The sequence below is a fragment of the Staurois parvus genome, unplaced genomic scaffold (genome assembly GCF_062004578.1).
Source record: "Staurois parvus isolate SC_StPar_1 unplaced genomic scaffold, SC_StPar_1.0 ptg000548l, whole genome shotgun sequence".
In the NCBI taxonomy this organism is placed as follows: domain Eukaryota; kingdom Metazoa; phylum Chordata; class Amphibia; order Anura; family Ranidae; genus Staurois; species Staurois parvus.
Genome location: NW_028318344.1, coordinates 9,141,171 through 9,165,602, shown reverse-complemented (window position 1 = coordinate 9,165,602; position 24,432 = coordinate 9,141,171). Strand labels below are relative to the sequence as shown.

The window sequence follows — 24,432 nt, the reverse complement described above, 5'->3', positions numbered from 1 at the left end:
ACTTAGAATCAGGTTATTACTTTGTAACAGCCTTTTAAGAGTGTTCTCACTATTTACTAATTGTGTTCCGTTGACTTATTCATTTGGTCTTTGAAGACACTTTTTTTTTTTAAGGTCAATCCCTCTGTCACCAGGGTAGCATAGTCCATTCTCTTTGCTGTGGAAGGAAGCGGAGCCCCTGGTCATCGCCATGGCAATAGTGCCAACACCTCTGTTGCCATGGTAACAGGTGTTAAATTGTCTCTCACCATAGCAACATGTGCTGAATCCTCTGTCACCATGGAAACAGCACAGATCATTTATTTGCCATGGTAAAACATTGACAAATAAATATGAGGCATCAAGAAACAGTTAAATCTCTAGTTAGCAAACTTTTAAATCACCCTATAACAGTTATGTTAGTTACAATCCCTTCCATGTTTTAGAACCCAAGAAATAATGCATTATAGGATTACATTGCAGTCAAAGGTGGAAGAAGGTGTACAGCACATAACAATCGCTTTAAGGCTAAAAAGCATTTAGTTTAAATAAACCTGTTCATAAACAGACATGCTAATTTCTACAAAAATGGATATTTCACAAAGCTTCATACTCATCTTTTTACAAAAGAAGTCTAATTGAGAAGTATCAAACCCTAGCTGGCTTGTCTTTATTTCAAAGAAATTCTGTCCCACTGATTCAATCTAATCTGTTTTGCAGACCACTTGTCACAACTACACGGATGTACCATATACATACAATTATACTTTGAATGATGTCTTCAAGGGAAGCATGATTTTCAAACGACACTTGCTGTTAAAATCCATTACAATTCAGATTCATTTTGTAACTCTATGGGTATAAATGTTCCTCCCTATTGATTTATGTTCTAGGTCTTTTTATACAGAGCAGCTATATCATAGTTTGATTTTTCTACACACATGGATGTGCTATGCTATACAAACTGAAATTGTACAACTCCTACTGGTAGAACTCAGGGCTATATATGGCTGAAGCTTATTTGGTATTAGCAACTGTAACATTCTGTATACAAAAAAATGCACCTGCTATTTTGTGTCTCAACACAACATCAAACTCCACCCAAAATGATAAATATACTGTATATCTATGTGGGATGGGGGGCGGCCATAGAAGCAAGCAGAAGTGTGTACCTGTTGTATTCCAAGAAGCCAGGCTCATAGCACTGTAAAACACATCTGCACTGCATATCAGCAGGTTCATTCATCTACAACTTCAGGTGGAAGATGTGGAAACCAGGAGGTGGAGGAACAAATTCGGCACTGCGGCATCCATAAGAAACCTCAGATTCTCATTTTAAGACAGCCATTCTGAATGCCACTCTGGCCAAGGCTCTTCCAGCCACTCTAGAACTAGACCATGTCCACAGGGTTTCTGGCCAATGTAATGCCTGCTGCGATTCACCCAGAGTTGTACTCTGCAGTGTACACTACTTCAAGATAAAAGAAGTGATAATGTGGATGGCATGACGTAATGGGTCAATGGAATTTGACGGAGCTACAGTCCATCTCCTACTGGATCTCTCACATGACTATGAGGAGGGCAATTCCTCCCTTACTGGACCACCTAGGGAAGTCAGAGCTTCCTATAAAAAGACACCCATTCCATATTATCTTTTAATAGCTATAGCCCTGACCAACTATCAGACCTTTTTCATTTTCTGGACACAGCCCCAATACAGCTACCTAATTGATTGGATCTTTTAGGCAATGACAATAGGGTACTAAAATAGAAAAATTACCCCGCACTCCTCAGTTGCACAGATCAGCAGCCAGCAATTTTGGTATGTACAATCACAAAAACACACAAAGAAAGGTAAAGTGGCATTCAGTATTTTGAAAAGTGTATACACTAATAAATGAATACTCATAATACATTATTAGTCCTCGATAAAGTTGCAACAGCAGAACTGGATAGCTCCTTTTTTTCACCCAAATGCCTGAACCTCCACTCGTGTAAATTTCCAAAGTAACACCTTGTATCCACCACCACCAAATTACACACAGAACATCTTACCAAATACTTTGACCCCCAACATATGAGAGTTCAGACAACGATTGTGTAGCGTCAAACCGGCCAAACATCACTTCAACCTTCTGCCCTCCTCCTCCTCCTTCTGTAATCAGCATACAGAGGTGTCCTCACTCGCAAGCACTTGTTTATAATAAAAAGGAAAATGCTTGGATTATGTAGATTGTGAAGATTTATTTTATACAGGCAGTCCACGGGTTACGAACAAAATAGGTTCTATAGGTTTGTTTTTAAGTTGAATTTGTATGTAAGTTGGAACAGGTAAATTTTTTAAGTGTAACTCAAGCCAAAAAATTATTTTAAAGTTTGGGAAAGCATAGGGAAGGGTTTACTGGCTTTGCAGTGATGTTCGATTGCTGACACCAGTCAGAGGTTGGCAACATGCAGTGAGCAGCAAGATGGCCACAGGGTGATTTCCGAGACCAGCTTGATGTCATGCTGCCTCCATTGTAAGTCAGAGGTTTGTAACTCAACTTATGTTGTCCCTGTGCAAACCCTGACATCAGAGGTCTGGAGTGCACACAAGTACACCATAAGGTTATGGTATATGCCAATATGCCAGCAATGTTTTATTTTTCATGTCCAATCCAAAGATCCCTATCCCCAGTCTATTGACAGAACTACAGGATTATGCAAATTTATCTAACTATAAAATAAATATAGACAAGTTGCAAGCCTTAAATACTTATATAGACCAGGAGAGATTGGGTAGGATTCAAGTAAATTTCCCCTTTAGATGGGCAATGATTAACATTAAGTATCTGGGTGGACACCTTACCATGTCCTTAGAGGGTGTTTTCAGAAAAAATTCTCCCTTCTATTTTCGGCCATTAGACTGGAATTTGAGCGCAGGAATTAATCAGTCTTCATGTTGTTTTGTTAAGACAGTAAGTGCTTACTGCACTTCCCTGCCCTTCCACTACACACTGCCTTGCCCTGGTACTTCATACAGCACTCCCCTGCCATTGTACACTGCCCACTTCCCTGACCTGCTATTACATACTGCCCACTGTCCTGACCTTTCACTTCATACTGCCCACTGCTCTGACCTTACACATTGCTCACTGCCCTGCCACTTACATACTGCTTACTGCCCAACACTGACATTTTATATAGCTTCCTTTACTGACACTACACAGTATAATGTTCACTACCCTGCCACTTACATACTGCTCACTGCCCTGCACTGCCATTACTTACAGATCACTGCACTGTATTATATATTGGTATACTGGTAATGAATAGCCCTTCCATTGCACATTGCCATTGCCCTGCACACTGTTCATGTACTAATCCGCCACTGCTACTACATCTAGCTCACAGCCTACTCTGGACTGCCACTAGGTAATGTGCATGGCCCTACTATATACTGCTCACTGCATACCACTAACTGCCCTGTACTCTCCAACTGTTGCATATCACACTCTCCACAGCTACTGTATGTACTGCCATTTCATAGTACTCACTGCCTGCGCTGCATATTGCATTCATTGCACAATTTCTATAATCTTCTCTGCACTGACACTACATACTGTGGCTGCACATCGCACACACTAGCACTGACAGTAACACCAAGCAGAGGAAGGGGAGACCCTGTTAGATAAACTGTTTCGGACCCATGGTCAGGACAGGCAGCAGACAGGAGAATTATACATTAAACATAGCAAAGTTCAGCAACAGGAATAAACAGATAAAGATACAGGCACACTTGATCAGCAAGAAAACAATATAGCATGCACAGGGGCACAAGCTGATGCACTTTAAATAAGGTTCCTCCTGCACTGTGGATCAATTTTAAACCTAGGGGTTGTTTGGCCAGAGTTGTTACCCTTTAGCTGAAAAGGAAGAAAGTGAAAGTACAGGGCGACAGCCAGTAAATGCTGGAAGGAACTGGGAGGCTACCTAACAGCAGCATGTCTGTTATCCTTTCTGGCTCTATCCTCAGACATAATACACTGTAGTTTTTATTTCACCTGCCTTGTCTTTGCTTCTTCAAATGCGTCAGTCTATTAAATCTTTTACATGTGCAGAGTGACTGTGCCATCATACTGGCTATTGTCTAGACATAATGTTTTGCAATTTTTGTTTAAATAAAACCTTCCTTGTTTCTCCCTCTTAAATTGCTGCACAATTATGCTGCTTACATACTGTTCAGCCACTGTACTATAGGTCTGATTATTGTCTCTGAAATAAGCAGTCTCATTTTTATTTCTTCATAACAACTGCCTCGTCTCTGGAGATGTGGACTTGTCGTTTTGAAGTGTTGTTTTGCACTCTGGGTTGACAATGTATTAAACTTTGTACACTGTACAGTCTGGTGCTACACTAAAAGAAGATCACATGCTATGCTTTCAAACATAGTTTGCCATTGTTTGGAATTTATTAGGTTCAGGGAAGTGTAAACCTTTTGCTACCTTTTAGATTTGTTCTGTCTATGTCTTCAACTACTTCATTCTGACCTACTACTGCTGGATTAAAAAAATCATGTTAAAATGAATCATAAAGATTTGCCTCCGATTGACTATGATGGGGTTCAGATTATAAAATGAGTTTGCATGTTGAACCCAAACTTATTCACTCATCCCTAATAATGACAGAGTTGTATTAAACGTGCAGGTTTCAGGGCTGACATCTCGATCCTGGTTCTTCTAGCTAATGCTTCAACAACCTTGAGCAAGCAGGTAACTAGCGAAACCCAAAGTCTGAACTTCCATTTTGCATGTTTATTCTAGGTTAGTGACATAATGGATAAGACAGGATCAAGATGACAACCCTTGAGCATGTGCTTTAAAAAAACAAGTTAAAATGTAAGTTCTAATGAGCAGGGCCCTCTGATTACTCCTGTATTGAATCGTATTGTAGCTGTACTATCTGCCCTAGTGTTGTAAAGCACTGCGCAGATTGTTGGCATTCTATAAATCCTGTATTAACTTAAAAATAATAATAATATCAGCTCTGCTTTTTCTGCACAGATTTCTTTCAACATTACATGTATTGCACAGTGACTCACACCTATTGTTTGAGACAGCATAGTTTTATGTGAAATTTCTTTTTACTCTATAAACCAGGGAAGAACATTTTCAGAGATATATATGTAGGAGGCTCCTTTCCAGAGACATCTGTCAACTGATCGTCACCTTTCATGACTGCAGATCCTAATCAGCACATTGAGGGGAGCGGAGCTATTGACATGGCTGGCCTTATTTAACATAGGAGGTAGAAGGTCAGAGTTATTGGCAGAGCAGATCCTACCCAACACATTGAAAGGGGATGCTGCTATCGACACAGCTGATCGTACACAGCATACAGGCTTGGTGCTATAGGCACAGTTGACCCAACTCAGCACATGGGCTGGGGGCAGTTATCAGCTTATCCTACTCAACACAGAGGCAGAGGGGTGAAGTTATCGCCACAGCAGATTTTACCCAGCATCATTAAGGGGTCGGAGCTATCGAAACGTTTGATCCTACTCAGCACAGAGGAAGAGGGGCAGTGATATTAGCATGGATGATCCTACCAAACACATGAACTGGGGCATCCGCTGAGTTATCAGTACAGCTTATCTTACTCAATATAGAGGCAGCAGGGCAGAGTTGTTGGCACAACTCCACGTAATACATCACAATGGATCTGGTGTGAATTGGCTCTTAATCACTTTTAGTCCGGGCCAACTATGACATTCCTCTCCCACATGCATAAAACATGAAAACTACTTAGAACCCCAAACATTATATGTTTTCTAAGCAGAGGCCCTAGAAAATAAAATGGTGGGTGTGGCACTTTTTTTTATTTCACACAGTATTTGCGAAGTGGTTTTTCAAATGCTAATTTTTTGGAAATCAACATTTTCTGTGGGACACTAAATTACAAAATACTGCCACAAATGCAGGCCATTGATTGCAAACAAGATTTGTTAATTTGCGCACACAGAAAAGTATTTTTCCTAACAAATTCATTCAAGACCATGTTGCAAAAATGAATACACCCCAATGAAGGTTTTAGGAGCAAAGCTAAATTTTAGAGAACAAAATCCGAATTAACAAGAATTCCAACTGTAGGTGAGTCTAATTATTAATTAAACAGGTGTGCAGCAGACAGTTGATAATATATAGGGTGTTACTTAACAAGGAAAAACCCCTTCCCATTTCATGATAGCAATGGCACCACATGGAAGAGAAATACCACAAGGCCTGAGAAATAAAATAAGTTCTTTACACAAGAAAGGTGAAGGTTAGAAGAAGATAAGCAAAACTTTACTTAACAGTCAGAATACTGTAGCAAAACTGATACAAAAAGTTAACAAAGATGGAACTGCAACCATCTCACAGAGACATTCAGGCCTTCCACAGAAGTTAGCACCTCGACAGGAGTGTCTTCTGATGAGAAGAGTTGAAGAAAATTGCCATGCACGTTCACTGCAGTTAGCTAAAGAAGTAGAAAGCCAAACTGGAGTGATTGTGACCCATGACACAATACAGCCTACACTGCAGAGGAATGGCATGTATAGGTGTCGTCCACGAGGGAAGCCTCTCCTAAAGCCCATGCACAAAAAAGTCCACCAAAGATTTGCCAGGGCCCATGCTGAAAAAGAAGACTACTGGAACCCTGTACTCTGGAGTGATGTGACCAAGTTAAATGTTTTTGGAAGTGATGGCTTCAAAACTGTATAGAGTCACAAACATGAGGAGTACAATGAAAAATGGATGGTTCCTACAGTGAAACAGTGTCCTTCTGTGGGGCTGCATGAGTGCTGCTGGTGTCAGGGAGCTGCATTTCATTGATGGTATCATGAATTCACATATGTTCTGCTCTATATTGAAAGAGAAGATGCTACCATCACTCCATGCCACAGTATGTCTGCTGATCTGATCCCAATCGAACATCTATGGGGAATTCTGAAGAGACAAGTTGAGCATTACTCTCCATCCAGCATCCAGGCTCTAAAAGAGGTCGTTCTTGAAGAATGGAAAAAGATAGATGTTGCAATATGTCCCAACTTGTTCATTCCATTCCTAGAAGACTTGATGTTGTCCTTACAAATCATGGAGGTCATACAAAATACTAGATGTAGTAGTTTTTGTTGTGAGATGTATTCATTTTTGCATCAACTAATTGGAGTAAAATTGAAGATTTTCTAATCTAAGTTATATTATTTACTTTACTTTCATGTGACGAGTTTTGCCAAAATTGTGGAAATTGTTGTGTTTATTGAGATATTGATTAAAATCTTACTTTTCAAAAGGGGTGTACTCATTTATGCTGAGCACTGTATATATATACATATGTATTTATAATCAACTGTCTGCTGGACACTTGTTTAATGAATAATTAGACTCACTTGTAGTTGAATTCTTGTTAATTAGGATTTTATTGTCTAAAATTTAGCTTTGCTCCTAAGGCTCCATGTACACGGGACGTTTGGAAAACTCTTCTGAACGATGGAACTGACTACGGAAAATGTAGGTTAAAAAACGTCTGTTTAGCCGCGTTTGCATACCGCATTTATGAGTGTTTGCATTTAGAAGCGTTTTTTCCAGATAACCTCAGGAGACCTTCCAAAATGCCCAGAATGCACTGAAAAACAGTAAAAAAAATAACTATTTCAGACATTCTGAGAGAAATAGAGAGAGCAGAAGCAGAGAGAGCAGTATTTGTTGAGATTACTTGTCTTTTTTTTTGTGGTGTTTGGATGTGTTCCAGCTCATTTCTGTGCAGAAATGATTGCAGCAGTGTCTAACATATTTTCTTTCATGCGAAACCTCAAAGTATGGTGTACCAGGTCCATTTGAGTATTGGGAAAACTATTTGCATTCATTTTTCATAATGAAAAAAATCTCTGGACAGCATCTGGAAATGGAAGAGTTAAAGAACTTTTCCAAATGCAAACGCTTATAAACGCAGTTTGCCGTGTTTGCACGTGTTTACAAGCGTTTGGCGCTTGAAACGCTGATAAAATCTACCCCTGAACGCCAGTTTGGTGCGTTCAAAAAAACGACTGTAAATGACATAGTGTACATGGACACATAGGAAAACATTAGGGAGTGTTCAGGAGCTGCTGAAAAAAAAACGCAGAAAATCTCCTAAACGTGAGTTTATCAGCTGCAGTGTGCATGGAGCCTAAGACTTTCCTTGGGGTGTATTCATTTTTGCAGCATGGTCTTGAATGAATTTATTAGGAATATTGTGTATCCCTGAGGTGACACACGTTTTACAATGCAGTACAATGTCAGTCGCTGCAAATAGTGTGCATTAGGTACATGTGATTTTTGGCTGCACAGTGCTGATTTGTTTGTGGCAGCAATTTGGAGTTCACAGGCGATGGAGACAACTGAGCAGAGAGAGAGGGAATATTGTTCATGTGCCTGACCAGCCCCTCCTATACAGGCACACAGAGAGCGCAATGATTCATGGGACTTGGAGTTTCCTGTTAGCTCAGTGAACTACACTCCCAGATGACATTGCAGGAAGGAAACAGGAAGCAGGAAGAGAAGCTTTGAATGCATGCTTTCAGTGACTGAGAACATGCGAGATGTAGAACACAAGGTGAGCACATTGGACACTAAATGATTATGTACACTAGGCTATAACTTTTTATTGTTTTGGAGTGGAGATGGATTAGGACAGCTGTTAGATTTTTATTGCTGTGTCCCCGTTAGGGAAATTCACAGCCTCTATATGTCCTGTTTACCATTAATAAGTGCTGTTCACACCATGAATCGCACAGTAATGTGCAGTACGTTCCTGTGTCATCCGATTTTCAGCCCATTCATTTGACTTGGCTGAAATCGCACCTGACCGCACCAAAAACTGTGCATGCACTGCTTTAACTACTTGCCGACTGCGCAATGTACATATACTGCGACAATGCAGGCTGGCTGTGTAGAATCATGTATATATGTGTGATTCTGCATTTGTGGGTAGGGGCGTGTGATCGCCCGTGTTGTAATTCATCACAGCACATGTCGATCTCCAGGTTCTGGCCAGTGATCGACCACCGGCACCCGATGATCGGCTCTGGGCTTCACGGAACACAGCTCTGTGAGTGTAAACAGCATAGAGCTGTGTTCAGTGACGTGGGATCTAGTTGGTTTTTTATTCCTTGCTAAACATTTAACCCCTTGATCTCCCTAAATGTTAAAGTGGAGTTTCACTCAAAAGCAGAAGCTCCACTTATTTGCCTCCCCCCCTCCACTGCCATATTTGTCACTTTTTGAGGGGGGAGCAGATACAGTTGTGGCCAAAATTATTCAACCCCCAATGCTGTAAAGGGGTTTAGGGACTATAGTGTACATTTGGAATTGTATTCAGAATCAAATCCTACAAGGACGTTGTAACTACCCAAATGCAACTAAAATGACATCAATTGTTTATGTAATACAGTAGTAAATGGTTCTTATGTGGTTTCTTCATTGCCACAATTATTCAACCCCTTAAAGACTACCACTCTGAAGAACAGAGGTTCATACAGGTGCTTTCCATCAGGTATTGAAAACACCTGTGGATGTCACCGAGCAGCAATCAAGCATAATAAGCACCAATTAGGCAGCTTTAAAATGACTGTGATACTCAGCTCCTTCTAGACATTTACTGGTGTGGTTACAAACATGGTGAAGGCAAGAGAATGGTCCAGGAAGACAAGAGAAGAGGTGATTTCTCTTCACAGGAAGGGCAATGGCTATAAGAAGATTGCAAAGATGTTAAACATACCAAGAGACACCTTAGGAAGCATCATTCGCAAATTCAAGGCAAAGGGCACTGTTGAAACGCTACCTGGTCGTGGCAGAAAGAAGATGCTGACTTCGACTGCTGTGCGCTACCTGAAGCGTAGAGTGGAGAGAAGTCCCCGTGTGACTGCTGAGGAACTGAGAAAAGATTTGTCAGATGTGGGTACAGAAGTTTCAGCCCAGACAATAAGACGCACACTGCGTAATGAAGGCCTCCGTGCCAGAACTCCCAGGCGTACCCCCTTGCTGTCTCCAAAGAATAAGAAGAGTCGACTGCAGTATGCCAAAAGCCATGTGGACAAACCACAAAAGTTGTGGGATAGTGTTCTGTGGACTGATGAAACAAAATTAGAACTGTTTGGGCCCATGGATCAACGCTATGTTTGGAGGAGGAAGAACAAGGCCTATGATGAAAAGAACACCTTGCCTACTGTGAAGCATGGTGGAGGGTCAATCATGCTTTGGGGCTGTTTTGCTTCTGCAGGTACAGGGAAGCTTCAGCGTGTGCAAGGTACCATGAATTCTCTTCAGTACCAGGAGATATTGGATGGAAACGTGATGCAGTCCGTCACACACCTGAGGCTTGGGAGACGTTGGACCTTTCAACAGGACAATGATCCCAAGCATACCTCCAAGTCCACTAGAGCATGGTTGCAGAGGAAAGGCTGGAACATTTTGGAGTGGCCATCGCAGTCACCAGACTTAAATCCGATTGAGAACCTCTGGTGGGACTTAAAGAAAGCAGTTGCAGTGCGCAAGCCTAAGAATGTGACTGAACTGGAGGCCTTTGCCCATGAAGAATGGGCGAAGATACCCGTAGATCGCTGCAAGACACTTGTGTCAAGCTATGCTTCACGTTTAAAAGCTGTTATAACTGTAAAAGGATGCTGTACTAAGTACTAAGATTGAATGTCACTTGGGGGTTGAATAAAACTGATAATGCTGTGAGCACAGAAAAGACATTTGTGGTTATTTCATTATAACTGTTATGTTATATTTGTCTGACCTACAAGTGCCTCTTTAATGTAAATGTAAGCAAGATGACTGAATGATCAAAAGCAATGTCAAACTGGCCAAAACACTCAATTTCAGTGGGGGTTGAATAATTTTGGCCACAACTGTACCTGTTTTTGACAGGTACTTGCTCCAACTTCTGGCTCAGTTCTCTGTGGCGAAGTGAGACGCCTCCCGTAGTCTCCTGGAAACTTTCACAAGTCCCAAAAAGACTGCCGGACCAATTAGGAGGCATGCATGCACAGTGGGCACCCAGCTGTGAAGCTGCAAGCTTTCACAACCTGGTGCCCACAGTTGAGATGCCGGTGCCGTGGAGGGGAGAAGGGATGGTGCGGGTGAGAATATCGCTGGACCCTGGGACAGGTAAGTGTGTGTTTATTAAAAGTTAGCAGCCACAGTTTTTGTAGCTGCTGACTTTTAAATAGCTCAAAAATGGCTGGAACTCCGCTTTAACCTGCCCAGTGTCATTAGTACAGTGCATATTATTGGCACTGATCACTGTAATAATGTCACTGGGATGTCAGTGGAAGTTAGTTCCCACAAAGAGTTAGATTACCCACCGTCCCGTTAAATCACTGATCACCATCACTACTAGTATGAAAAAATAAATAAAAATTCCAGTATATATACCATATTTTGTAGACGCTATAACTTTCATGCAAACCAATCAGTGCACATTTATTGGGTTTTTTTTTTTACCAAAGATATGTAGCAGAATACATTTTGGCCAAAATGTATTAGATTTGAAAGATTGTCAGTCTTTTTTCATTTATAGCACAAAAAAAAAAAATATGGTGATCAAATACCACCAAACGAAAGCTCTAATTATGGGAAAAAATATATAAATTTCATTTGTATACAGTGTTGCATAACCGCGCAATTGTCAGTTAAAGTAATGAAGTGCCAAAAGCATGAAGGGGGGGGTAAATCTTCCAGAGGGTAAATGGTTACAAACTGCACAGCAACCATACTGTATATAGCACCATGCAATCCGGTGCAGGCAAACACACTGCATTTGTGACTTGCATTTGAGGTGTCGTTGAGTTAACATTGACACCTGCTGCAGTTCACAACTACTATGTGTTTTGAATGCGTTGCAGGAAACATGCACAGGATGCTGGTTTTTTGCACACTGCGTTTTGGTGTGAATAGGTCCTGAAAGTAAAAGAAAATGAAAATCCCAAAACAGGAATAAAGGGAAATCTTCCATTGGGGACACTAGTTCTGGTGACACTCTGGGATTCCTTTACTTTAGAGGGATTTATTTTCACTGTTTTGGCTATGGGACAGGAAGTGAAGGGAAATCTACTCAAAAGCAAAAAAAAAGTAACAGGGAGTATAACACTTCCACCCCCCCAAAAAATAAAAATTGCCTCTAATCCTACTTTAAGATAGTCATCCATGTTTACCACTTCCTGACTGCCCGCCTGGAATGTACTGCACAGGGGCAGCTGTTAAATATCGTGACACTTATATTATTTAAGTGTCTGTCTTTAGGCGTTTGAGGCAAAGTGTTCTAGTGCCAGGCTGATTTAAAACAGTGTGACTTTTATTTAATTCACACTTGGCATCAAAAATGAATACAAAAGATAAAATAAAATACAGAGTAAAATATAACAAAAGTTGTAGATTATGGAAAAAGAAATAAGCTTTGGAGAAATGTCTAATCTCTGGCCTGTTCTATGACAAGTGTTTCAGTCTTGGCAAGGAAGACAACAGGTGTATCAAGGCTTTGCAGGCCTTAAAAATGTCAGTGCGTGTCAGGTGTATAATGTCTTGATGTATGAGTGTCAGTGAGTGTATGTGTGTGTGTATCCCTATCTCTAAGGCACATCTTATATATATTTTACCAGACCAACCCACTAAACAGTATTTCCTAATTCAGTGTTAGCTAAATAAGTAAAACCCTTTTTTGTACTTCTTCTAAACTTATACTCTTAGTGTCCATATATGTAAACCTTCTAAACTTATATTCTTAGTGTGACGTTATCTTCAAACCTCTTAGACGACAGAAATACATGATACTGTCATATGATATACAATGGCTTCACATATCTTTAGAAAGAGGCAATGTTCACATAAATGCATATAACCAACAATAATTGATACTAAACTTATCACACACTATTCCTAACTAATAAATTGATTATATGAAATAATTATCCAACTAACTATATTATAGATTAGACATGATTTTCTTTATAAAAGACATATCCTTTCTTTGCTTTACTGCATACCAATATCTTTTTGACATTCCGATTTCTATTCTTACGAGAAGCTTATGACCTGCTGACCTCTTAGACATGAATATACCATAGTTCATCTTTAACACCTGTTTTCAAAGCCATCATACACACGCAAAGTTAAAATTACTTCTCAGTGATTTTGCTATCATTGTGAAGGATATGAAAAGATACAGACGTCTGTTTTATGGAATTAATTTCTACAGCAGCCTTTGCAGGCATTTATGCCTGCTTCTGGGTTTAGGGCAAATGCTTGACATGATTAGGATGACAAGCCTTGAGCATGTGCTTTAGAAAAGTTAATATCATTTCTGCTTTTTTCTTTAAAGATTTCTTTCAACATTACATATATTCCAGAGTGGCACACACCATTCGCATGTACAGTATTATTACACCTAGCATAGTTTTATTAGAAATATCCTTTAAGGCCAGGTTCACTAGCATCTGTACAGGTGGTGTGGCTCATGTTTGCTCGGGCACAGAAGACCATTCATTTGCATAGGCTACTCTACCTGCATTTCCTGCACGGAAAAAGTCCCTGATCCTTTTTTTTTTTTTTTTAATATGCAGCTGTATAGAATTGCATGCTGCTTTGGCACCATGCAGTTTCACACATCCAAAAACACAGCACTTTCCAATGCGCATGGAATGGTGCTAATAATTATTGGAGCATGTTTCAGGAGCAAGAACGCATGTGATTTACATGCATTCCCACACCCAAAATAGTGTAAGCCTAGGTTTACTCCATAGACCAGTAAATAAAATTTTCAGGTACTGTGTATGTATTTATGCTCCTTTCCAGAGACATCTGTAAACTTATCACCTTTCATGTCCAAACAGCTATCGACACAGGAGATCATCACCGGAACAATGAGGGGACTGAGCTATTGGCACAGCTGATCCTACTCAACATATTGAAGAGGGGTGGAGTTATCGGCACTGCTGATCCTACTCAGCACTTTGAAAGGGGTGGAGATATCAACACAACTGATCTTACTCAGCATAGAGGCAGTTATTTGCACAGTTGATCCTCTCCTATGCAACACATGGAGGAATGCAAACCAGAAGCAGACAACGAGCTCTGTGAGGCTGAGCCAGGTAAAGCATGGGCAGGCAATATTCCATACTCCATTACAGGTGAAGATGCTGCGTACTGAGAGTGTTGGGAGATGGAAGCATTTTGATGAATATGAAATCAGAATGTTACGTGGATAAGGCAGTAGGATGTGCAAGGGATGTGCTGCCTACTGGTTAGGAAAGCAGCTCTAAGAGAAATGTTTTGGCTGACATATCTACACACTTTCTGAAGACACTGGCTGCCTTACTATCATGCTGATCATGTGACTTTAAGGGTCAGTTCACACCAGGCCTGTTGTAGTGTGTTGGGTGCAGTTGTCCAACACAACCAAAACAATATCAGTGGAAATAACACTGGCAGCAAATGGCGTTCCTTACACCTATGCCCTGTGTTGCAATCCATTGATCTAACATGATACCTGCATAATTTTTTTGCAAAACAAACAATGAAAAAAAAATGTCCTCTTCCTGCTGCCATCTGGCACCATTTTGTTTTTCTAAACCACTGAATCAGCAGCCATGATCGAAATGATGTCACAGAAAATAAGCACACAACATGTCACAAGATAACACAGCTCAACATAACACAACAAAAGCACACTCTGAAAGTAACCATATTGGAAACCCGCATCAACCCATTACCTGTTTATTCATCCCAGCTCAGATGCTGTAATGCTTGCTTGTTGTGGTGTGAACTGTCCCAAAAGGCTCCTTCACAGCAGATGCAGTGGGACTATGCTGGCATTTCTCGAGCAGCACAACACTTAGAAAAGGTAACATTTCTGGTTTTCTAGGCTTCACACCACAGTGTTGCAGTAGTGTTCGCCAAAAAAAAACAAAAAAAAAACTACATGCTGAACTTCTTTTAATGCAGGGGGTCGCAGTGCAGATTACTGCATTGCAACTCTTCTGTGGTAACTAGAACAGTATTGAACTGTCACCCATAATATTTCGGTAACGTTCTGTGAAGAGAAAAAAGTAAACACTGACATTGGTACTGTGTCCCCCAGGGCACACCACCACCCATATGTTTAGTGCCACTTGCTAGTGTGAATAAGCCTTAAAAGAGAAGTATGGGACCTTTATTAATTGTCAAATCATACCAGGCTGCATCTGTCCCCCGTCGGCTCTAAGTGTGAGAACTCAGCGATCACATGATCGCTGAGTTCTCACTGCCGCTGTGAGTGTGATGACTGTCAGTCACCGCTGTCTGCTCTGCTTTCCCCCCATGCTCTCACTGGAGCACTGGGCTGTGCAGGGGGAGGGAGCAGTTGGCTCAGGCTCTCAGTGGCTTGCTGAAAGGCTGAGCCAGGTGCCGCTCCAGACTCTGGGGTGGATCTTTACTTTAAAGTTGGGATCATTCCCCAGCCTGGACCGGCTGAGTGACATCAGCTGACAGCAAGCTTCAGCCTACTGTCAGCTGAAAATGGGTCACAGGAGTGTAGAACAAACTGTACTCCTGTGATCCACAGGAGAAGTATAGCCAAAAGAACTATGGCTGTACCCCTTTAAGAGAACCTACCACCAACTTAAATCCTTATGTAGTGGTGGCATTCCTTTTTGTTTTTTTAAGGGTCCTTCAGTTTCTTTTTTTTTTTTTTAGGGTCCTTCTTTAGGGCCCTTTCAGTTTTTGACAGTGGGCTGTGGCAGATTTGAGTTAGATCTATGGGCTACCTCCAATCACGTTTAGTCAAGGCTGTGTATGTTTACTAGTTGTAATCAAAATCATTTTTTAATTAATAAATACAAACTCCATTATTTGGTGTGTGCATGTTCAATATTTGCATTTGGATTTTAGGGAAAGCGTATAAATCAGGGTGGATAAAAAATGATTTATAAAAAAATAAATTTAAAAATCTTTTTTTTTTTTTTTTTTTTTTAAATCGGATTTTTTTGATTTTTATCAAATTTATTTTAATGCTTTTGTAGTACAAATCTATCTAAAGATAGTTTTCTATTTAAGATACATTAATAATTTAGTTTTTTCAGCAGGAAATGGAGCTTAATTATGCAGCATAAGGTTGTATATAAGCTGAGATAACTTGCACTGCATTGATGCATTCACACAATTTCACAGTAACCATGAAAAAACACATGAAATAAAAGAACTTGAGTAGTTCTACAACTACGTGTGATTAACCTATTAACCTAAAATTGGTTCTGATATCTAACCTGACAGCTTATTATTCTAAAAAGGAAACCTTCATTTGGTTTGCAAGTATTTGCGATTCTAACTACCAACAAGAATGAGTCGGAGTCCTTACATTTAAAGAGCACCTGTCATTTTAGATCCATCATGGGAGCGCCTGTTAGCGGGCGTCCACTCACCTGCTGACACGTCCCTCACCTTGTTGTGTCACTGCCGCATTACCAGCCATCCCATTAAAGTGAATGGGGCTGTCGGTGAGTCAGCAGCGGGTCAGAGGAGGAGCCGCTGTGGGACAGAGGTGACAGTTGATCTTTAAAACTTATGATTTAAATTGAACCTTTTCACTAGTGATTTAAATTGTGATTTAAATCAAATCCACCCTGATATATTTATATTTTTCTACTAATGTTTTGTTTTTACTTTCTTTTAAGAGAGCTCTAAGATTCTGATTCACCTTCTGGAAGGAAATGCCTTTGTGTGGAATGTCGAAGATGCTCGTAAGATACGGGAGAAGCATGGCCTGATAGGGAAGCTCGTAGGAGCTTTGGTCAGAAAACCTCAGCAGAATACACGGCTCGGCCTTCCACTAGGACTTCTACCTGAGGAGACCAGACTGCTGGTAGAAATTGGGGCAGCAACACTTGTGTGTGGATGCATCAAAGAAAAGGAACACGCAGATCTCAGTGATTTACATTTGGTTTGTATTGCGACATTCTAAAGCCTAAGTGTACCTAAAAAAATACAAATTAAACACAAGAGTATTGTCTTCTACTTCAGTATTAATCTCCCTGTTCTGATGCAAAGTGTATATAGTGCATTTGTGTAAAGGTTACAACCCTGTTGAGCTTTATTTCTACTGGTGTCCAAATGAGGAGAATTACCTTCACTCCCTGTCCCATAGACACAACAGAAAGTGAGAGGAAATCTCTCCAAAGGGAGGGAAATCCCATCCTAGACAGTTGTCACTGGAGCAGCTGTCCCCATTGGAAGATTTTCTACTTTTGTTGAATTCCTTATTGCTTCCTGTCCATGTGTCACAGGTCACCAGGTCCAGCTGAGAGCGAATCTTCCTGGCAGGGACAGAGACAGAAATAACAACTACGCAGGGGTTTTAATTCTTAAAGCGGAACTTCACCCAAAAGGGGGGAGGGCACAGCAGGTACCTGGTTGTGACAGGTACCCACTCCCCCACTTCCGGTCGCATCGCAGTGGCAATCCAAGCGAATGTTCGTGCCCCCTCCTTTACCCCCAGCCTTGGACATGTCACAGGTGTAGTGAGTAGTTGGCTGTGAAGCCGCAAGCAGTCTCACAGTATGCCAGCGTCGGGGACCGAAGCCTGGTGAGGATAGCGCTGGATCACTGGACAGGTGAATGTCCTGTTAAATGTCGGCAACTACAGTTTTTGTAGCTGCTGACTTTTAATTTTTGAACAGATGACTGAAAAACCACTTTAATCACAGTATCCCAACTAACAAAGAAATCTTGGACTTAGAGATATACTTTAACTCAGCTTTAGGGTTAATTAATACCACCATCCCTGTATAATTTATATTTACTTCTCTTGTTCTGGTTTTGTTCTAAGCATCCATGTTTTTTTTATTTGCCATTTTAATGTTTTTTTAAGAAACATAATTGTTGATCTTCCTATGTAATGTATTTTATTTGTATTCAACCTCAAATGGCTATGACTATTTATCAGCAGGACAGCACAAGTTTTTCCACTGCTGTACTTGAGGAGTCTTCAAAGGCAGAGGGTGAGACTTTCAAGAGATTTCTGCTAAATAGCTATGAAGAGCAGCGGCAACTGGCTTTGGAGGAGAAAAGACACACGCTGGAAAGATTGTCAGAGAGTATTATAAAAGGTAGAAGCAAGCAAAAGCGACGGCATGGGAAACGAGAAGGTGAGTGTTGTAAGAGCTACCCTATCAATGCTTATTAAATTGTATGTAATCCCAAACAATAAACTTCTAGTCTCATTATGGTCTGTTAACACCACATATACTGTACATAGTAAATGTATCAGCCCTCCCATTCTGGACTATAGAACAACTCCCCCTATGTGATTGGGGTGTACTGTAGTTCTAACCCATATCCCTGTCCCAGAGTGACATTGCTGATCCTCCATAAATTCAGTACTGTTATAGCATTGATATCTTAGGGCAGGAACAGTTACTGTCAGGATTGTCAGGCAATATTTGTGTGAATGTGTGCTTCTAGTCATCTTAAATCTGGGGGAAAAAAAAGAAAAGAGAGGAGGAATCACCTCTAAGTGCAGTATGAAGGAACATTTACTAAACACAAAGGTATAATCGCTCACATTATGGAGGTGATTAACAGGCTCATCAGGTAGTGAGGAGTCCAAATGGATCTGGATCCTAGCTGAGGGTTGCTGCGTTAGGTGCTGGAAGAGACCCAGGTTCATGGAGGTTGGCCGACATCTCCGTCTCCATCAACAGGGCCGTGGAATGCACTGTGGGCGTCAGTGTGATGACTACAGCAGGACCAGAATGCACTGCAACGCGTTTCGGAGCGTGTGTGAAGCCAATAGAGGGCAAGTGCGCTACCTGCTCAAGCAATGTATTGCAAAAAGGGAAACCTAATGGTAGACTAAATAAGACCACCCTAATAACATTGTCAAAAAGGATTAGGGCTGGACCTGGATCAGAGTTTGAATGAAAAAACTGAACTTGCCATGATTAGGGACAACACAGAATTGTGTTTGCCGTTTTGATAAGAGGCTACAGAAAGCAAAGCCTGCTTATTTTATCAGTAAATATGGTTGCCTTGTGTAGACATTGATTTGTAGATAATGGCCACCGCTCTTTTTCTTTGGTTTATACAGAAGAACCAATGGAATCCTGTTCCCATGGACCTATTAAAGAGCTTCAGAACCTAGAAGAGACTTTCCATTTCCCTGAGGAAGCCATGATGGTGCAGATTCCAACAGCTAGAACTAATTTGCACAGTATAGAAGAGGTCGATCTGTGCAAAGCCTCACTAGACTGGCCGTATGCTGGGCAGAAAAAGCACGAATTACGGTTCAAGGTTTTCAGGGACCTCTGGCAGAAAGGATACTACCTCACCAGTGGCAACAAGTTTGGTGGAGACTTTCTTGTTTATCCAGGTATTGTATGAACACAACTGGAAGAAAACAATGGGGTTGATTTTTGCAAAGTCAGTTTTTAAATTGGCTTAAGCCGGCTATAGATGGATCGAATTTTGGCCAGTTCAACAGGGCCATCTAAGATTTGATCTATTTTTGGGCAGGCTGGTTGTAGTGAAGTCTATGCATTGATCGAGTTCAGTACAACCAGCCTTTCAGATTTTTTACATATGATTATAGTATGGCTATAGCCGCTGGCAGTAATTGGCTGGCAACCCATCTAGACCTAATAACTTGCATTTTAGGTCCACGCCTTGAGGTGGAGGAATGGTAGTGGGACCCACTTGCATACTTTGCTAAGTAAACAGTCTACACCCCTTTAGACTTACTAGGGAACTGTACACTTAAGAGATCAACCAAGCTTTTATTGGAAGCTGCTACTTCCTGATCCTAGTCCTAGAGGATTACAGATAAAATTAGGGGTCACTGCAGATGATGTGATTGCCCCGGTACAAGTGTGTGGGCTGGAAGATATATAGTGGCAATGACAGTAATGGCCTTCTACTGTTATTTTACTTCCTGACATGTTCCCTGTTAAAGGTGAAGTATACTGAAGATGAAAAATTGTACATTGCATAATTCAGGGTGTAGGGATTAACTAATATTTTAGTTTATGTTGGATTATTAATATGTATTATTGGAAATCATTGAAAAATTTGCTAAATATAGATCAGTACTACAAAAAGGAATCAGTGCCTGGGAATCTCAATTCCTGGACAGCACTGATGTGCAAATTGAGACTGGCATTCCTGCGTTGTCTTATTCTGTCCTTTAAAAATTATTTACTGGAGTACACTAAACATTCCCTTTATTTTCTTCACACTTTTACATGCTGGCACTTGCATATTTAATTATTGTATTGAATATAGAGTTTTGTAGATTGACTAGGGAGTTCTGTATTTGTGAACAATAGAGAGAATGAATGATGCTGAATGAAATAAGTCACACAGCGAATGTATTATTTTAAGTTAGCTGGCTGACTCATAGACTTGCATTGTGCGAAAGAGCAGGAACAAAGGCTTTGTAGCATTGCAAAGCAAGAATTGGAGCCTACATATGTAATGAGCACATGCAGCATATCTGCCTCCATTTACATATTTTATACAGAAACAATGCTTGAAAACATTTTGAAGAATGTTTAAAGCATTAGCACTTTGATGTTGTTATTTTCATTTAAGTTGATTTTTTTTTTTTAACATTTTTATATCTAAGAACAAAATTAAAACAGCTGTGTATTCCTTTAGTAATGCTGAGCTCTGAGTACACAGCTAAATGCACAGTAGAAAAATATACCTGAACTTTTATATTTTTTTTTTTAACTTGCGAAATGATTTGGAATTGAGTAAAGCCAGTTTTTGTGATCCAGGTATGCCTACAGCCAGGGGCGGACTGACCATTTGGAAACTCGGGCACTGCCTGAGGGTCCGGGGTCAGTAGGGGGCCCATGTGATGCCCCTGGTACCTTTTTCATAGGCTTTTTTGAGTTTGGGCAAGGACACAGGGGCCCCATGATCCCCTATTGCCCAGGGGCCCCATGAGTTGTCAGTCCGCTCCTGCCTACAGCACAACCAGGTCCTCAACCTTTATTATGGCAGCAGTACTGCATAGTCAGGAAAACGCACCCCAGCCTACTGATTGGCCAATGAAGAAACAATAGGATAATGATAAAGTCATCTCTCTGCTCCAGTCTTGCAGTCACGTTCCCCATCAGCACATGTGCACTCAAACAAATGTGATGAGCTCCTAGTGCTACCCCTCCCTTTCCCAGTCTAACTGAAGCCGTTTCAGTGTCTTACATGGTCATTAAAATGGACCTTAAAGGTAAATACTGCTAATCCGCAGTACCCCCCCCCCCCCAAATATGTTTTTGGTTGTGTGTTTAAATGTACCTTACACTTGTGGTCACTGGGAAGAATTCCCCCTTATAGATAGCCAAAAAGGTCAATGATGTTGGTGAGAACTTTATTTAAAAGGCAGAAATTGCGCAAGGAACCCCTAGCAACCTCTGGAGGAACCCTCGGGTTTCATGGAATCCTGGTTGAGAAACCCTGGTATAAAGTATCCATTTTGGGAATATAGTGCCATTCATTTGGCTTTGTCATATCGTTGATGGCTTGGACAGAGAAAATTTGGTGCTCACCTTAGGGAGTCACAAGCGATTAAAAAAAATCCAGAATTTAATTGCCTCCACAACAAAAACAAAACCAGAATCTCTTATTTTAGTGTGTTCTCTTCCATGCCTAGAGCGGTTCACCAATACCTGTATTGTATCTTGTAAGCAGAAGGGGCAACTCTAACCTGTGCATGTGACTGTACCGCTGTGTTCTTCCACTTTAGATTCTGTTTGATGCATGGTAAATTAAGCTGAATAGGAGCTGTCCCAAATATTTAATTGTTACTACAGTTTCAGCTCCATTCACCCTCTTGAAGATGTTATTATGTGTTCATTTCATTCCCAGTATTGAATATGTATTTGTTTTAATGCAGGAGACCCTATGCGCTTCCATGCACATTATATCGCCATCTGCCATCCACAAGATGAAGAAATCCCACTAAGTTACATTATCACTGCAGGAAGACTGGGAACAAATGTCAAGAAGACAGTACTGCTGTGTTCCTCTAATGAAGAGGGACTAGTGACTTACACTTCTTTACAATGGTCAGGATTGCAGTAAAATATTTCAGAATACAGTATCTTTGTTCTGCTTTGTGGCACTGTTCCCCACAGTGACGGTACCAAATGTCATGGAGATTATGAGAATCATCTAAAAGTACCTGAAATGACGTTCATGCAGATAGCAATAAGTTATGCGCTTAATGCACTTCTCTGTTCAATTCAAATTGCGCTTCTAAAAGAAAACTGTATCAGCATATTTGCTTTCAGTGAGGATGGCATGTCATCAATAGATATACTGTGTGTATATACACCGATCAGCCATAACAATATGACCAGTGAAGGGGAAAGTGAATTACATTGATTATCTTGTTACCATGGCATCTGAAAGTGGATGGGATTTATTAGACAGCAAGTGAATGTGCTGTCCCTAAAGTTGATGTGTTTGAAAGCAGGAAAAATGGCCAAGCATAAGAATTGGCATAACTTTCACAAGAGCCTTTGACTAGACGACTGGTCACAGCCTCTTCAAAGCTGCAGCTGTTTGGGATGTTCCTGGTCTGCATTGGTCAGAGCCTACTAAGTGGTCCAAGGAAGGAAAACCAGTGACGGGGTCAAAGGTGCCCAAGGCTCAGGTCTTTGGATCTGCTACTGGTGGCTTAGTGCCAAATACCGTGGATGGTCACATGTATATGTGTGTGTGTGTATGTATATGTGTGTGTGTATGTATATGTGTGTGTGTATGTATATGTGTGTGTGTATGTATATGTGTGTGTGTATGTGTATATGTGTGTGTGTATGTGTATATGTGTGTGTGTGTGTGTGTATGTATATATGTGTGTGTGTGTGTGTGTGTGTGTGTGTGTGTGTGTATGTGTATGTATATGTGTGTGTATGTGTATGTATATGTGTGTGTATGTGTATGTATATGTGTGTGTGTATGTGTATGTATATGTGTGTGTATGTATATGTGTGTGTGTGTGTGTGTGTGTGTGTGTATATGTGTGTGTGTGTGTATATATATATATATATATATATATATATTTATTAATTTTGTGTACACACGAAAGTATTCACAGCACTTAACTTTTGCCACATTTTGTTACAGCCGTATTCCAAAATGGATTAAATTAATTTTTTTCTTCAACAGTCTACAATGTTGAAGAAAAACATTCTACAAGCAATACCCCATAATGACAACGTAAAAGAGAAGTTCGTTTTGAAATCTTTGCAATGTATTAACAAAAAAAACACATGTACATAAGTATTCACAGCCTTCGCTCAATAATTTGTTGAAGCACCTTTAGCACCAATTACAGCCTCAAGTCATTTTGAGTATGATGCCACAAGCCTGGCACACCTATTTTTGGTCAATTTCTCCCATTCTTTGCAGTACCTCTCAAGCTCCATCAGGTTGGATGGGGAGTGTTGGTGCACAGCCATTTTCAGATCTCTCCAGAGATGTTCAATCGGGTTCAAGTCTGGGCTCTGGCTGGGCCACTTCAGGACATTCACAGAGTTGGCCCGTAGCCACTCCTTTGTTATGTGGGTTGTGTGTTTAGGGTCGTTGTCCTGTTGAAAGATGAACTGTCACCCCAATCTAAGGTCCAGAGCGCTCTGGAACAGGTTTTCAAGGATGTCTCTGTACATTGCTGCATTCATCTTTTCTTCGATCCTGACTAGTCTCCCAGTTCCTGCCGCTGAAAAACATCCCCACAGTATGATGCTGCCACCACCATGCTACACTGTAGGGATGGTATTGGCCAGGTGGTGAGCGGCGCCTTATTTCCTCCAGACATGACGCTTGGCACTCAGGCTAAAGAGTAAATCTTTGTTTCATCAGACCAGAGAGTTTTGTTTCTCATGGTCTGAGAGTCCTTCAGGTGCCTTTTGACAAACTCCAGGTGGGCTGCCGTTTGCCGTTTACTGAGGAGTGGCTTCTGTTTGGCAACTCTACCATACAGGCCTGATTGGTGGAGTGTTGCAGAGATGGCTGTTCTTTGGAAGGTTCTCCTCTCTCCACAGAGCAACGCTGGAGCTCTTTCAAAGTGACCATCGGGTGCATGGTTACCTCCCTGGCTAAGGCCCTTCTCCTTCGATCGCTCATTTTGGCCGGGTGGCCCACTCTAGGAAGATTCCTGGTGGTTCCAAACTTCTTCCATTTACGGATGATGCAGGTCCCTGTGCTCATTGGGACCTTCAATGCTGTAGAAATATTTCTGTATCCTTTCCCAGATCTGTGCCTTGATACAATCCTGTGTCGAAGGTCTACGGACAATTCCTTGGACTTCATGGCTTGGTTTGTGCTCTGACATGCACTGTTAACTGTGGGACCTTATATAGACAGGGTTATGCCTTTCCTAATTGTCAAATCAACTGAATTTCCCACAGGTGGACTC

General features: G+C 40.9%; 1 protein-coding gene across 2 annotated transcripts; it reads left to right on the top strand.

The window, feature by feature from the left end:
• Nucleotides 1-8,516: 8,516 nt before the first annotated feature.
• TSEN34 (tRNA splicing endonuclease subunit 34) lies at nucleotides 8,517-22,110 on the top strand. Of its 2 annotated transcripts, none has more exons than XM_089690989.1 (6): nucleotides 8,517-8,592; nucleotides 13,871-14,128; nucleotides 16,688-16,953; nucleotides 17,959-18,157; nucleotides 19,099-19,380; nucleotides 21,907-22,110. In XM_089690989.1, the coding sequence occupies exons 2-6, from the start codon at nucleotides 14,068-14,070 to the stop codon at nucleotides 22,092-22,094; spliced, it is 996 nt and encodes a 331-aa protein (XP_089547115.1). In that variant the 5' UTR covers nucleotides 8,517-8,592; nucleotides 13,871-14,067; the 3' UTR covers nucleotides 22,095-22,110. The 2 variants fall into 2 exon arrangements, with proteins under 2 accessions (XP_089547115.1, XP_089547114.1); XM_089690988.1 differs by having other exon boundaries at nucleotides 17,956-18,157.
• The last annotated feature ends 2,322 nt before the right edge of the window (nucleotides 22,111-24,432 follow it).